Below are 15,049 nucleotides of genomic sequence, written 5' to 3'. Positions count from 1 at the left end.
GAGCCTCTCCCCACTGGCTGTGAGGTGCGGATAGAAGCCTGTCATGAAGTGGCCAGAGAAGCAAAGAAAAACCTAGACAGGTGTTTCTAAAGCTGGGGTGATTAGGGGTTCTGCCCTAAAGTAGCAGGTCCGTGAGCATGTTGAAGGAATAGCGAAGTGGAACATTTAGGGGGCAGATAGGATTATTCCAGATATTTTATAGCCTATGCCCCAAGGATTCATTAGCAGCTGCTCAAGTTAGAGTCTAATGCTCACCCAGCTTTAGCTGGTCACAACCAGGTGTGACTTGGCCTTGGGAAATGACACTTTCCTGGAGGCCATTTGAGGCCAAAAGCTACATGTGGACATGCCTTTGACCTCTCGGGGCCATCTCTGGAAGCTCCGCACAGACAGGTGAGATCCAAGTCCTGGGCAATGCTGTGTGGACGGGCAGGCTCATTTTGGAAATGCTAACTATCTTTGGTAGGGCAGGTCTCCACCTATCAGGTTCCCTAGGGGCACTGGAATTCAGAATCTTGACAGCAAAGCAAAACCAGGGACAGGGTCAGGACAGTGTGGCAAAAGTCAACAGCCTGGACAAGGGCTAGCTGTGGTCCGACTTCAGAGCTGCACTTCTGCCTTGCTTGTTTAGAGGGTTAGTGTCCCAACACCTCACTTGAGGGTGTGCAGTTCTTTCTTTTCCTGAACCTTGAGTAACCTGATCCTAGCTAATGAAGCAGCAAGTGTCCCTGAGCATCATGGGACTGGGGCAGCCCACAGACAGTTCTCTGATCAGATATTCCCCCAGGGACCGGTTACTGAAACAACTCAAAACTCTGCTGTTGTGTTCTTGTTTATCACGGTCCTGTCTTCATTTAGTAGGAAAGAGGTTGCTTTCAAATAAGGCCAAGCATGGCTCCCAAGTGTCCTTTAATGACCCCATGCAGTGTACAAAATACAAACTTCTGAAGGACAATCCCCATGAGAATCAAAATATAAACATAGCACTTGCTACAATCATTTTACTGAGGTCATGTGTGTGTCTGTTAGTAAAGCAACTCTGGGCTCATGCCCCATCCTGCCGATGCTCCATACCCTGAGGAATGCCATGGGAACACTCGGGAAGAGGTCGGGTAGGAGAGTAGTCTGTGCAGTGAGGCCTGCGGCATGGAGCAGGGCCAGAGGGCCACCCGCAGCCTCCCTGTCAATGGTCCCATGGGAGCAAGCTATGACTCGGACAATAGAGTCCTTGGAGGCCAAAGGGCCCTACCTGTACCTACTGTTCAGCCTTCAGCAGAGACGTGTGAAAGGCTCTGTACTCCCAGCTCCCCTTGTCCCAAATGATGACAACAGGAAAACAGATGGTGACGTAAGACAGGCTGTACAAGGTTGGGGAACGCTGGGAAGTCCCTGCCCATACCTTGGTCTTTGGGGGTGTCCGTGAAGGAGCTCTGCGTGGTATATACATGAGGGGTTCTCTATACTCTCCCGTTAATCCCTAAATGGCTGGTTCTTCTTTTCTGGTAATCGTAACCTTTTATAAATATCACGGTAGTAAAAAATTTTAAATACCCTTTAGACAGCACACCCTGCTTCCAGAATTGTGCAAAGACTGTTCAGATGTGGCTGCCATCTTGCAGGGTGGCTTCTTTTTTTTTCTGAAAAGAGCATGACCCCACCTGAGCCACTGGTCCCACTTTGAAAATTGTTGGTCAGGTGTGGTGGGGTGTTGTCTAGGGCAGGGGTGCAGATTTTTTTCTTTTTTGACCTTTTTAAACAAACCTCTCAGCTGGCCCCAAAAATGTCTCTCTCTGAATCTGGGGACTGAGGCCTCGATATTTCAAACAGCTCCTGAGGCGACTGAGAGGATCTTCTGGAAGTTAATATCCTGAGTATCTCCGAGAGCTGTTTCTCGATATTGGTCATTTTGGTGTTCAAGGCCTTGATGTCCTCCTTTAGCTCGTGCTTCACCTCCAGAACGGTGGCCTGCAGCGTCTGCTCGGGGATGGGGTAGAAAGAGTGCTTGACCTCTGCCAGGATGGGGCTCCGGTCCTGGGGACTCCTGGCCTCGCCCGCGTTGTCCAGGCGCAAGTCGCTCTTGGTGATGCCGCTGTCACATGAGTCTGTCTTCTTCAGGGTGGCCTCGCCTGACGCCTTTGACCTCTCGGGGAGCGTCTCCATCGACTCGGCCTTGGACACCTTGTTCCAGTCCTCGCCCTTCCCACAAGCATCTTTGAAGCGGGCCCAGCCTTTGCGCTTGGCACAGTCGCCGCCACCTCCCTTGGGGCCCAGGCACTCAGACCCCGGGGCGTGCAGCTTGGCGTGGTCTGACACCACAGAGGTGGAGGCCGCCTGGAAGGACACGGGTGTGGCGGGGCTCTCTCGGACCGTGACCACGCTGGCCTTCACCAGGCAGTGGTTGGCTGAGCCATGCTCCGGGAGGGTGTTGCCCTTCTCCACGTCCAGGTCATCCAGGTCGCGGCCCCCTCTCTCTGCCGCCAGCCTGGCCTCTTTCTGCTGTCGGAACCTCTGGAAGAGTCGCCGGACAGGATGGTCAGGGGGCAGAATCAGGGGGGCTTCATTCTTCCGTTTCATGCGCTCCTCCTCTTCCCGTTTCACGTCGCTAATCTTCCGGAACACGATCTGGAAAGAGAGAATGACATGCTGTGTTAACAGGCTCCAGCAGCCCAGCGACTCTGTCCATATCACAGGCCTCTGGGACTGTTCTCCTAGCTGATATCACTTTCCTTTTCTCTAGAACAGGGAGTTGGCACCCACTGACATCTTCAGGAGGAAGAAATTCCATCCTTGATTTCCCCCCATTTTCTGGGAATCTGGAGACCCCAAATAGTATCCTCCCAGCAGATTGTCCTAGCTTTTGACCTTGGTCCGCATTTAGCATGTTTTTACCTGCAATTCAGAATTATCTGGTAAGGGTTTAAAAAAATCACTTTCCTCTTATGACCTCCATTAGAATCTTCAATAGGGGAAGCTCTTGAATCTAAAAGCAGCAGTTCCCTAGAGATTCTGATACACAAAAATTGGAGCATTGCTGATCTAAACCACACTCTAGAGCCAGAAAGTTCAAGTGAGTCTCTAGGTATGACTGCAGCTAGGGCTGCCACTGACAACTGTAGATCTGAATCCTACCCATGCTTGTTTGTGACAAGTAACAGTTCACCTCCTCCAGAAGCCCTCCTTTTCTTGGAGAGTTTACAGTAGAACAAAGATCCTTGAATATACACTTGATCTAACAATAGTACCCAATACTTGGGCATTGTGTGCAGTGCATAAGGGAAGTTCAATGCTACTTCACTCATGTAAGATTATTGAGACATACACTATTACCCTCTGAAATTGGAAAACGTCACATAACAGGTAAATTGCCTGTAAGAAACCATAGATCCATACTGCATGAAGAGAACAGACAGTAGATTTGAGATTCTGGCTCTGAGTATGTATAAGCTGAAAATTACAGGGTTTTCCCTTGGCCATCATCTGGTTATTGGGAAGGCCTATAATTTCTAACTTTCATTGCATGTGACATTTAGACTCGAATATATGTCTTGACCCATGCCATATCTGGAGGTGAGGGAAGCAATAGGTTGTCTTTTTAATATTTTTTTAGTTGTCAGTGAACCTTTATTTTATTTATTGATACATGGTGCTGAGAGTTAAACCCAGTGCCTCACACACGGCAGGCAAGTGCTCTCCCACTGAGCCACACCCCCAGCCCAATAGGTTGTGTTCATTTTAGGACCAGAGGGATTGCAGATGGAAAAGTAGCAACAAGACCCCACATACGGGAGAGGACCAGCTTTTCCATCATCCCAATCTGGAACACCTTATGCCCTGTACACAGCCCTGGACCAACCCAGTCTGCCTTGAGGACTTGCCCTAGGACCCTGGTGTGCCGGGGACATAAACTTTGGTTTAAGTCCCAGGTCTAACACCTAGTCCTGTCACCTCAGATAGGTATCTTGGCTTCCTCCCTAGAAAACATGAAAATCTGTACTTTTTAGACTTGGGTATGAAGTGGACATGAGGTGACCAAGGTAAAAGCACTGACCCACGGCAGATGCTCACATGAATCTTTTCCCACCCTGTTAAGGTCCCTAGATGCAGACAGTATGAGACTCACCACCTCCCTGAGCTTTCTGACACCTGATGGTACTGCTCTGTAGGTTTTCGGGTATGACCAAAAGATGATCATTTTATAGTGCCCAGCACAGAGGAGCCCAATAAACATTCATTGCTTACTGCAATGAATCAGTTGGCAAATCATAAATCATTGGCTGCCTGTAGTCTGACTACTTGGTTTAAGCGTCCGACACTGGATGACTTTACACTGAAGTCGGAGGTGGGTATTAAGGTATTACCTCTTGCCACCTGGTTAAATCTTCAAGTTACTTACCTGGGTCCCACCCTGTATGTGGCTTTCTAACCTCTGAGGGGCAGCATTTCTCACCTTACCAGTCAACCCCTTTCTGCTTGCTCTACACTTGTTCCCCTATTATCTAGGCTATAGATCAAAATCCTAGAACTCCCGAGAATCCTGTGTGCTCCAAAGAGACCCAGGTAATGACACAGGGGTGGTGGCAAGTACAGACACTTGCCCCTTCCACCCATTCTTCTGCATATGTAACCTCTGTTCTCCAGGGGTGTCAAATTCTCCCCACACCAGGGCCCAGCTCAAATAGCACCTTCTCCTCCAGAAAGCCTTCCCTGAGCTTTAAGTTATCTTTCTGCCTCCCAACTTGAACAGCACTCTCTGCTTGTACCCTCCTGTCCTTCTTACTCCATCTTGTAACCATTTGTGGTAGAGATGCATTAATTTCTTTCCTACTCACATCCCTTTTTAGGGCAGGAGGGGAACAGCGAGTAAGGGAGGATGGAGGTAAGGAAAGAGGATTTGAATATGAATGTCTCCAAGAGGAGAGAGAACTTTTGGAGATAATTACTTTGGTTTGTGCTCCTTATTTCTGTCAGAACTCTCTCTCCTCCCTTTTTAACTTGAGCTACTTTAATCAGGTTTTATTCCTTATAAGCAACAGTTCCTGAACAAGATAACAGTTGTTTAATCCATCTCTCACCCCACTCTGAAAGTTCGTAAGGTTTAGAACAGAACTTTTTCACACTTAGAAGCTGCTTATTATCTGCTTTAAGAGAACAAGAATTATCTCTTATGTTCATGATTCCCAGCTCTTCAGAGTGTCTGGTGTCTAGGGCAGCCTCGATAACTATTTGTGGTGAGGGTGGAACACTGAATGGTCACCAGACACAAATTTGGTGTCACTGTTCTTGTCATGTGAAATGAGAGGGTGCTCATTCTGTTCTCCCCCACCCCCTAGTGCTCAGGATTGAATCTAAGGCCTTGTGCAATCCACTCAGGCACCCAACCACCGAGCCACATCCTCCTGAGTGGTTGTTACAAGTGTGCACACGGCAAGAGCAGACCTTTTTTAATTTTGGTGAAATCTAATCTGTATTATGTCTATGAACTCTTTCCCATTTAAGGTCATGATTTATTTCCTTTTTTTCAAGAGTTTTTTGGTTTTACACTTAAGTCTATAATCAATTTTAATTTATACTACCACGTTCACTTTTGTTTTTCTCCCCTGGGCATAGAGATCCAATTGTAACATTGCCATTTGTTGAAAAGGCTATTATTTCTCTGCTCTATTACCTTTGCATTTTTTAAAAAAAAATGTATGAGCAGGTATATTTCTGGGTCCTCAGATCTGTTCTGATGTGGGCTGACATCTTGACTCTTTTGACCTATAAACAAGGTATTTCTTCCCAGTTATTTGTAGTTTTCATTTTACAGGTTTATCAAGTGTTTTGTCAGTATTACAAATTTCAGATTGTAGTTTTTAATGAACAAATATAACTGATGTTGGATTTGGGAAAAAAAAAAACTCTTTGTGGAATAAATGAATAACAGGTAAATACTGTCAGTAGGAGGATGTTTTTGGCCTGGAAAGATGAAATCACAGGCATCATAGTCCACATTATAATAGGGTTTGCTCAGAACACCCTTGGTCCTTTATTAATACTCCTTATACCCAACATCAGGGGCAGCCCTTGAGAAGAGATGTGCTATGACTAGGGGCTGCAACACAAAACTTATCCTGAGAAGCTGTTCAGCAGGAGTATTAAGGTAGGTTTACGAAGGTTTGATATAAATTTGAGGTGGATGTTCCTGGCGGGGGGGGGGGGGGGATGTGTGGCTACCCTGTACTTGCTCTTTAGTTGGGTGGCCCATGGATCAGAATCGTGGACTGACCCAGACGGCATATTCAGATGTCACATGTACCTTGGGAGGGGACATGTGTCTCTGGGTCTACATAGACTCATCTGAATCCTCTTGGCTTCCAAAGTGTTATTATCTTACGTGCCTGAGGCAGCCCATCTGAATGGCCCTGTCTCAACCAGTGGGCAAGTGAACTGAAGCTTCATACCCTGCAGCGATGTCTGTACTCTCTCTTGGGAATCAGTAAGACCAACAACCCCCAGGGGACAAGGCACAGGAGTTGTTACAGAGCTCATGTGGCCTAACAGCTCTGCTGATCTGGGATTGAGGGCTTATTTCAGTTGCTTTTTTGGAGAAGTTAATCATAGTCTGCCTCAGAGGCAGCTATGACCATGCATTTTGACAAGTATTTTAGACCCGAGTGGGCAGGGGTGGCTGCGTGACTCGCAACAATGAGGTCTATGCCACTAGCCCTCTGTCTACTTGGAGATGCTTACAGTTCCCTAGAACAGGAGTGTGCCTTAGGGATGGTGGGCACAACTCCAAGACTCCTTCTGTGCACATCAGGCTATCCAGCTTTTCCAAAGTGTTCCATGAGGCTTTAATGGATGCTACAAGAGGAGGAAGAGTTTCAAGGTAAAATAAATTTGAGCTATATTTACATTGTTAAATGCAGACTTAAAATGCTAATGCGCATCTGAGGGAAAGACAATGCAGATGATATTTCGGACTGTATTCCACCCAGAATTCCCTCTAACAAACTCCCAAATTATGTCAATATGTACAGCTTGGGTGTCATTTGTATATTGTGTCCTGTTCCAGGCTCTTTGAGACCTTGAAATTTCAGATGTGTATTATCCCTGGTCATCTCTGCGTCGTATATTCTCCAATGATGCTGAATAATTTCAGGTCCTGGGTTACCTTTGGGATTCAGCTTACATGCCACCTTTATCAACAAGCTCCCTGACCATTACAAGGATGAACACCCTTCCTGGTGGTGCCAAACAGGGGACAGCTATCTATCTTGAGAAGCCACTTTTGGTGTGTCCTTTCCTGTAGCTCCCCGAAGGCAGGTGCTATTACATTTTTCATGTTCCACATCATGCCTAGCCTATAAAGGGCTCAATAAATGATCATGTGTTGTTGAATTAGGGCCATTCTCATTTATGAAGCCTATGCCAGGGCAAAATAAGTGACAGACCCTGCCCCAAAGGCTGCTTCTGATGTTTGTGATCTAATGGGGAGAGGAGATTGCAGGTAGATTTATTCCATGTACACCACAAAAGGTGCTGAAGGGTAGTGTGTAAATAAAATTCAAAAAGATTTCCACTGTTACTTCAGACTGACCTCATACTGATTTCATCATCTAATTTTTTTAAAATCTTACATAAGCTCAGAGAGCTTTTTTTTTTTTTTGCAATGAGGACAACTGCTCCTGAACTTTTCTGCATAAACTGTTATCTTCCAAGGGAAGGACAGTGGGTATGTATAGTGCCCGTTTTAGCCCTGCTACCACCTGGTCAGTGCAGGGATAGTTCTCCCCACCCCCCATTTTTTTTAATTGGTGCATTATAATCGTCCATAATGATGGTATATACAGGTGCACAGTATAAAAATATAATTTGGCCAATCTCACTGTCTAGCACTTCTCCCCTACCTCCCTTTCACCCCTTGATCCCTTTCCTCTACTGATCTCCCTTTGATTTGCATGAGATCCACCCCCACCTTTTCCTTTTTTCTAACTTCCATATGAAAGGAAACTCATCCTTATTTCACTTAACATGGTCTCTAATTCCATCCATTTTCCTGCAGATGCCATAATTTCATTTTTCTTTGAGTTAAACTCCATTGATTTATGTGTTGATGTGGCTATTGTGAATTTGCTGCTATAAGCATGGGCATGCATGTTTCACTATAGTAAGATGATATTATTCTTCTGAATAATATCTAGTCTTTTGAGGATCCTCCATATTGATTTCCATAGTGGTTGTACTACTTTACAGTCCCAGCAATGGTGTAAAAGTGTTCTCTTTCTCCACATCCTCTCCAGAATTTATTATTTGTCTTCTTGATGACTGCCAGTCTGACTGGTGTGAGATGAAATCTTGGTGTAGTTTTGATTAGCAGTTCTCTAATTGCTAATGAATATTTTTCATGTGTTTCTTTGAGATGGGTTATTTGATCTTTGTTATCAGAAGAATAGCTAGCAAAGATTTTCACCCATTCTCCTGATTGTTTCCTTTGCTGTGCAATCTGATGCTGTCCCAGTAGCTCTTGGCATTATTTCCTAAGTATTAGGGGTCCTATAGAAAAAGTGGTTGCCTAAAAGCTGGGGTTTTAGCCTATGTTTTCCTCTAAATCTGAGGTCTTTCATCCATTTTGAGTTGATTTTTGCAAGTGTAAGAGAGAATGATCTAGTTTCATTATTTTTCCCAATATTTGTTTAGGATTAGATGACTGTATTTGGGTTTGTCTGCAGGTTTTCTTGTACAATTTCATTTCAGGGAAAGGTTTTACTATAAGACACTATAAATGGGCTGGGGATGTGGCTCAAGCGGTAGCGCGCTCGCCCGGGTTCGATCCTCAGCACCACATACCAAAGATGTTGTGTCCGCCGAGAACTAAAAAATAAATATTAAAAATTCTCTCTCTCCCCACTCTCTCTTTAAAAAAAAACACTATAAAAATACAAAACTGTGGTTTATTCCATATATTCTGGAGCATTATCTCATTCAACCCATGTTTCCTGTGCAGTGGTCTTCATCACAGTTAATTTGAAGCAGTACTTGAGGGTGGGGGGTCAGTGTTCTTTCTTTCCTGTCATGGAGAGGTTGTTCCCTCTGGAAAGGCCCAGTCCTGACGATAGAGCATCATGAGTAAAGTCACAATCCTGCCAGTCCACAAGGTAATGCATTTTCTTAATTTATTGGGCCTGGAAAGTTCATGCAGAATGTTGAGCAGCTCTTAAGTTTTTGCAACATTGGGGTGGGGGAAGCCAGAGGATGCCTCCAAGGTAAGTATGGCCACTGTATCTTGCTCATACAGCTTGCCATCCTTCTGAGACTGCACTCACTAATGGTCCCAGATGAGGGAGGAGCATATTATAAATGGTTGTTGAGCTGAACTGAATTGACAGATCCTTAAGCTACAGGGTTTTGTGAGCAACTATTTTTAAGTTTAAAAACAACAATCCTGGGATCTGAGGTACGTTAGGACAATTGACCACCTGTTCCAGATTGCCGTGAAAGAAGGCCTTGCCTCTCTTAAGTCTAAATTCTTCTCCCAGCTCTGGCGCTAGACTTGGCACACTCTTGCTCCAGGGGACTGCTGCTCCCCTTGGCCAACAGTATGAGTGGAAGAAAGAGGAGACTCGAGCAGGAACAGTTATTTAAAAGAGTTCAGACTATGGAATAAAAATACAATGTCATTTCTCAGTGGTTTGCATAAATGAGCAGGAACTGAGGTATGAGTCATAGAAAACCATGTATATTGAATGCAGACCACCTCCTTCACCAGAGAGCCATAGACAGAAAGAACACAGCCTTGGAATGGTTTCAAATTTGACCACTGCAGGTGGCTGGGTGACCTTGGGGAAGTCATGTCTTTCTACAATTGGACCAAATCAACAGTTCTCATATCTGGCTGTGCTTCAGAACCATCTGGAGAGAGTATTATCTACTAAGTGAGAATTTCCTATGGCAAGGTTAGAAACTGGCATTTCTAATAAGCGCTCAGGTGATTCTGATGCAGGTAAGCCTGACCATGAGGTCACTGCCATTATGTGTGGCCCCATAGCTCCTCTGTCCACACTTCTAGCTCTGTTGTCCCCAGTGAGTCTGTTGGCATCTGGAAGATGACTGAGCAGGCAGGGGTGTTGGCAGATTCAATCATTTTGTGGTTCTTCTTCCCATAGACTTGACAAATTAACTTCAGTAGAGGACATAAAGCCAAGCAAATATATACGCAACTATATAACTGCACACATAGGGTGGCCTCATGGCGCCAGGCCTCCTTTCCCCTTGGGGCTTAGGTTCCTGCTGGAGCCCCCCTCCCTCCACCCCAACATCCCTACAGGCCTTGGTGACGTCGTTTTCCTCACCCCCCCCCCCCAGCAACCCTGCCTAGTTTTAATGCAGAACATAAAACATGTAAAAAAACAAACTGACCACTTTGATTATTATGGAATCTAATGTTTTTCCTTCATCTGCATTGTGAATGTGAGGAGGAGAGGGTCAGTAATCGTCAATGAACTAAAACTCAGTGATGCTAAGGATTGAGGCAGGGGATGCCAGTCACGTAAACTCGCAGGTTAAACTTTAGGTGGGCCCAGCGTAGGAGAAGGGAGGTCATGAAGTCACAGTGCACCCCCTGCTGCCAAGTCTTGATTTCCTCATCTATCAACAAAATACAACTGCCTCATAGGCCATTTAAGATCCTCAAAAATGAGTGCTTCATTTAACTGTTGCTCTGTAAAGTTGTTGAAGGATGAACTGGACTTGGGTATAAAAGGTGAACGACTTGGGTGAAGGTGTTCAGAATGTCAGTGACTGCTGTCAGACAAACATCAGACCTGCAGTGTCCAAGCACAATATTAAACATTGGACAGGTGCCGCCATAGGCCATTCCTTACAGCAATCCTCGACAATGGGTACATTTGAAAGCTACAGCCCAAACCCAGACAGGCTAGGTCCCTTCCAGACCCCTGTTCTCAGCCACTCTGCTGTGGAGAATTTCTCTTAAGGAACCTAGTGGTAGGGCAGGATAGAAATCATCAGCATCTACTAAGTCAATGTTTGAAGAGGACATGATGCTAGTTGTGTTAGACTGAGTGGCCCTTGAATTCATCAGGATGGAGTGACTTAGGGCAAAATCCAGATTTTGACAGGTCAGGTAACTTAAGAGCCTGAGTGTTTTGGTTATTGGAAAATACTGCCTCCCTGAAGGATGCTGGTGACCTTGGGGCACAGCACTAAATAGTAGAAGTAGAATGGATAGAGGCCCCAGTGGACTTGGTACAGGAAAAATCTAGAGGCCAGAGATGTCGTCCTCTCAGGCGACCTGGTCCATTGGCTCCCTCCCACTACCATGCAGACAGAGCTTTCTTACCCCGCACTAATGTCCCCTGAAGACTGACATCTCATTCACTGGTGCAAGGATCCCCATAGATGAGTAGGTACTGCGAATAGGTAAACCAGCACGGTCATTCTTTGGACAGACTACCCTAGGGGCCTGAATTTCTTCCATAGATTCATCAGTTCCTGTTTTTTAGGAACATGGGATACTTAAGGTGTCTCATCTTTCTTGGGCTTGGACCCTGGGAACATAGAATTCTTCCTTATCAGCACTGCTCAGGGAAGAGAGGACACTGCTGTGCAAGAGTTGGATATTTTGGTAGGGGCCATATTTGTTACCTTCTCCTTGCTTTGTGCTCCTGGTGTAGTAGATTAAAGTATACCCCCACCAAAGACATGTTCATCTAAAACCTCGGAATGTTATCGTAGTTGGAGTCTTTGCATATATAAGGATTTTGAAATATTATCCTACATTCGAATGGCTCTCATTCAACGATTGATGTCCTTACAAGGGCTGGGGAAGGAGGTTATGTATCCTTGGGTTCAGTCCCCAGGAAGGAGTTACATAACTATGAGCCACAGGTTACTACAAGAACAACCAGAATTTAAGAGGGAGGCATGGATCCTTCCTCAGAACCTCTAGGATGAACCAATGCTAGTTTCAGATTTTTGGCTTCCATCCCTGAGAGAGAATTTGTCATTTTGAATCTCCAAGTTTAGAATACAGGGTTTACTTTACCACGTCCTCTTTCCATTACCTGTGTAACCCTGTTGGCTGTTTTCCTGGGTTCTTCCACATCAGTATTTACCCTAAGAGTCAGTGGCAAGAGCTAGGTATAGGTGCCCACCCTGAGGAATTCACTTGCCCTTTCTAAGCCTTAGTTGTTGTTTGTACAAAATATCTACTTAAAGCTTTGCATGGAAGAGGATCCAAGATGGCAGCATGGAGGCATCTAGCACCTAACCTGATTGTCCACAAGTAAAAAGTATTTAGCTGCTTTTAGAAGGGAATGTCTGTGGGTTTCAGTACTGGGAGAGAATTTGTGGAGTATCTGTGGGTGAGAGACTGGAACCACCTATGCACTTTAGGAAATGGATGTTGCAGCTTAGAAGGAACCCCAGAGTGTGCTGACCTTGAGAAGCAGGAGGTAAAAAAGCTTGCCTCTGTGACGAAAGATGTGGCCAGCCATACTTCCCATTAATGAAGGGAATGCTGTTTCCCTGCCCTCAGGTGCACAACTAGGAGAGGTCAAGTACAACGCTGCCTGGCTCCAGCCCCACTTCCATGGAGGAAGTACCACTGAAGAAGCAGAGGAGCACCACAGTTCCTGTGCCACCACCTATGTGGTTCCCAGCACTGCCCCCCAACCTTATCCGAGCTGGTGGGTAAGTTCAACAAAAAGTGTTCCTGCCTCTTTCCAGGCAGCATCTGGGTCCAAACCACTGACAAGGACTTCAGGCCCTCACCACTGCTAGGACAGCCTATACCAGAAGCCCTTGCTTCATAGGAGCAGCCACCCGAACTGCTAGTGGCCCCCAAAGACAGTAGGTCTCTTACTCTGCCATAGTGCACACTGTGTCTCAAGTCGTTAATCACAATCAAAGAAGCCATCAGGAGACTGCTATGGTGCCCAACTGGACATAACATGAAGACAACTGCCCTGTAAAGTGGTAGTGATATCTATCAGATGCACAAATCTCAATGTAGGAGCACAAGTAAAATGGCTCTACAAGAATAGCAACCGGCCGCTCAAAATACAGTGTGGAAGAAAAGGATAAGAGAGAAATTCCACACACACAAAAAGCTCAAGAGAAACAATAATGGTGTAGAAAATATGGACATCCAAGTACAGGAGGCTTTTAGAACCCCCCCCCCCCATAGACATGACCAGAAAAGATCTTCACGATGGCATATTTCTAATCCAACTGTCTTAAGAAAGTTCATAAAATCTGCAACAGAGGCACCACCTCCTGAAACAACTGCCAACCAAGAATATCATCCAGAAAATATTAAGGAAATTCATGACTACCAAACCAGCCTTAAAAAGTATGCTTAAGGATTCTTACATCTAGAAGAAACATAACTACCATCATGAAAGCATAAATCACACAAAAGAAAAATCCTTAACTGTCAATAATTACTTTGAATTAAATTTAGTCAATTTAAATTCAAAGATTGCTGGGTCATCCAAGAAACTCATTTCATCAGTAAAGACACAGAAAGAAAAAAAAACATTCCAATAACATGGAAGCCCAAGTGCACAGGAGGAGCTCATATCTGGCAGGCAAGATAACAGTGATTATAAAACAAGGAAGAGAGGTTCACTACAATAAAAGTGGGGGAGGTCCAATGCACCACTTTGAGTAATGGATAGATCATCCAGATAAGAAATCAACATAATTATACTACAGGTCAAATAGATGGAAGTCTCTGTAAATATCAAATCCTAACAGGTACAACATCCAAATTATTTTCAATGCATGGAATTTTCTTTACAATATGTTAGGCCACAAGGAAAAAACATGGCGGCAGGAAGGAAGTGCTCTGTGCCCGCAGATCTCACCATCTCTGAGTGTTAGAGGACCCCCATCCAGCTGCTCTCCGCAGAAATTACCAGCACTGTGACCCCACGTGGGGCTGTGGGACTCAGCATTCATGTAGGACCCAAAGCCCAGAAGTTCTAGCCCACACAAGACTCTGTGATCGCCAAGACTTAGCTCCCACCTCCCCATGGCACAATGCAATTGCCACCCAACACCCCGGTGCTGCCAGGGCAGAGGGAGATAGTACCAGTCCCAAAAAGAGACCCGTGAGGTGCAGTCTTTCTGCAGGAACTGGTGGATGCCAGGACCAGTCTTCCACCCTGTTACCAGCTTACAACAGACGACGCCACCTACTGGATGAGAAGAGAAGCAGGAACGATACGGATCTCTAAAGCTAGCTACAACCCTGGCTTCTTCCTTCGAGTTTGTGTGTTGACAGGTTTTTTCTCATCTATTCCTCCATTCGCTGGCCCTCACATCCGCAACATCTGTGAAACCAAAAACTTTGAGAACTGAGTCATCTGAATAATGTAAGAGAGAAATTATATATGCCCTTTTTATTCTTTCCGCCTCCAAATTTTACTGTTTTAACATCGGTGTTTGTTTTATGTATTCTACTCATCCCATGTACTTGCCTACCCTGTCTATTCTCTTGCTACTCACCCTCTTCATTAGAGTTCTCCGTAGTTCCTAAGATACGTTAACTCTGTCCTACCTCCTCAGCCCCACTCCCAGTTTATTGTCCACTGTAGAAACTGTAAATGTCTTAATAACAACATGTTGTTCATAAATCCCAATATCAACAATATACCACCTATTAACATTGTCCTTCCCCACACAGGAGAGGTCTTGGAACCCTACAAGGTAAAAACAATCTAGACACACACGAGAAACCATGAAAAGACAAGGGAAGAAAGTGCCCCACAGCAGAAGAAATTATAGAGAAGGAGTTTAGAATGTTTAAATGTTCTGTGAACTCAAGGAAGATATAAGAGCAAATACAAGAAGTGAAAGATAACTTCGACAAGGAGCTACATAAACAAATACAGGAAGCAAAAGATCACCTCAACATCAAGATAGAGGTGCTAAAACAAACAGAAATCCTTGAAATGGTAAACCACATTAAAAGTGACACCAACAGAGTAGCCCACTTGGAAGATAGGACAGACAATGAAGATTATATATTTTATCTTGAAAAGAA

The 15,049-nt window shown here is 45.0% G+C and overlaps 1 protein-coding gene across 2 annotated transcripts in view; it reads right to left on the bottom strand.

The window, feature by feature from the left end:
• The window catches only part of KCNH1 (potassium voltage-gated channel subfamily H member 1), a 371,392-nt gene continuing 356,343 nt past the window's right edge, over nucleotides 1-15,049 (bottom strand). For both annotated transcript variants that reach the window (XM_081298846.1, XM_081298847.1), the window contains exon 11: nucleotides 1-2,622. In XM_081298846.1, the coding sequence (XP_081154972.1) occupies nucleotides 1,765-2,622 (858 nt within the window). In that variant the 3' untranslated portion in view covers nucleotides 1-1,764. The remainder of the gene's footprint in view (nucleotides 2,623-15,049) is intronic.

Source organism: Spermophilus citellus (genome assembly GCF_964194105.1).
Source record: "Spermophilus citellus genome assembly, chromosome: 6".
Lineage (NCBI taxonomy): Eukaryota > Metazoa > Chordata > Mammalia > Rodentia > Sciuridae > Spermophilus > Spermophilus citellus.
Note: the sequence above shows the minus strand (reverse complement) of the source record. Positions and strands in the feature narration are given on the sequence as shown.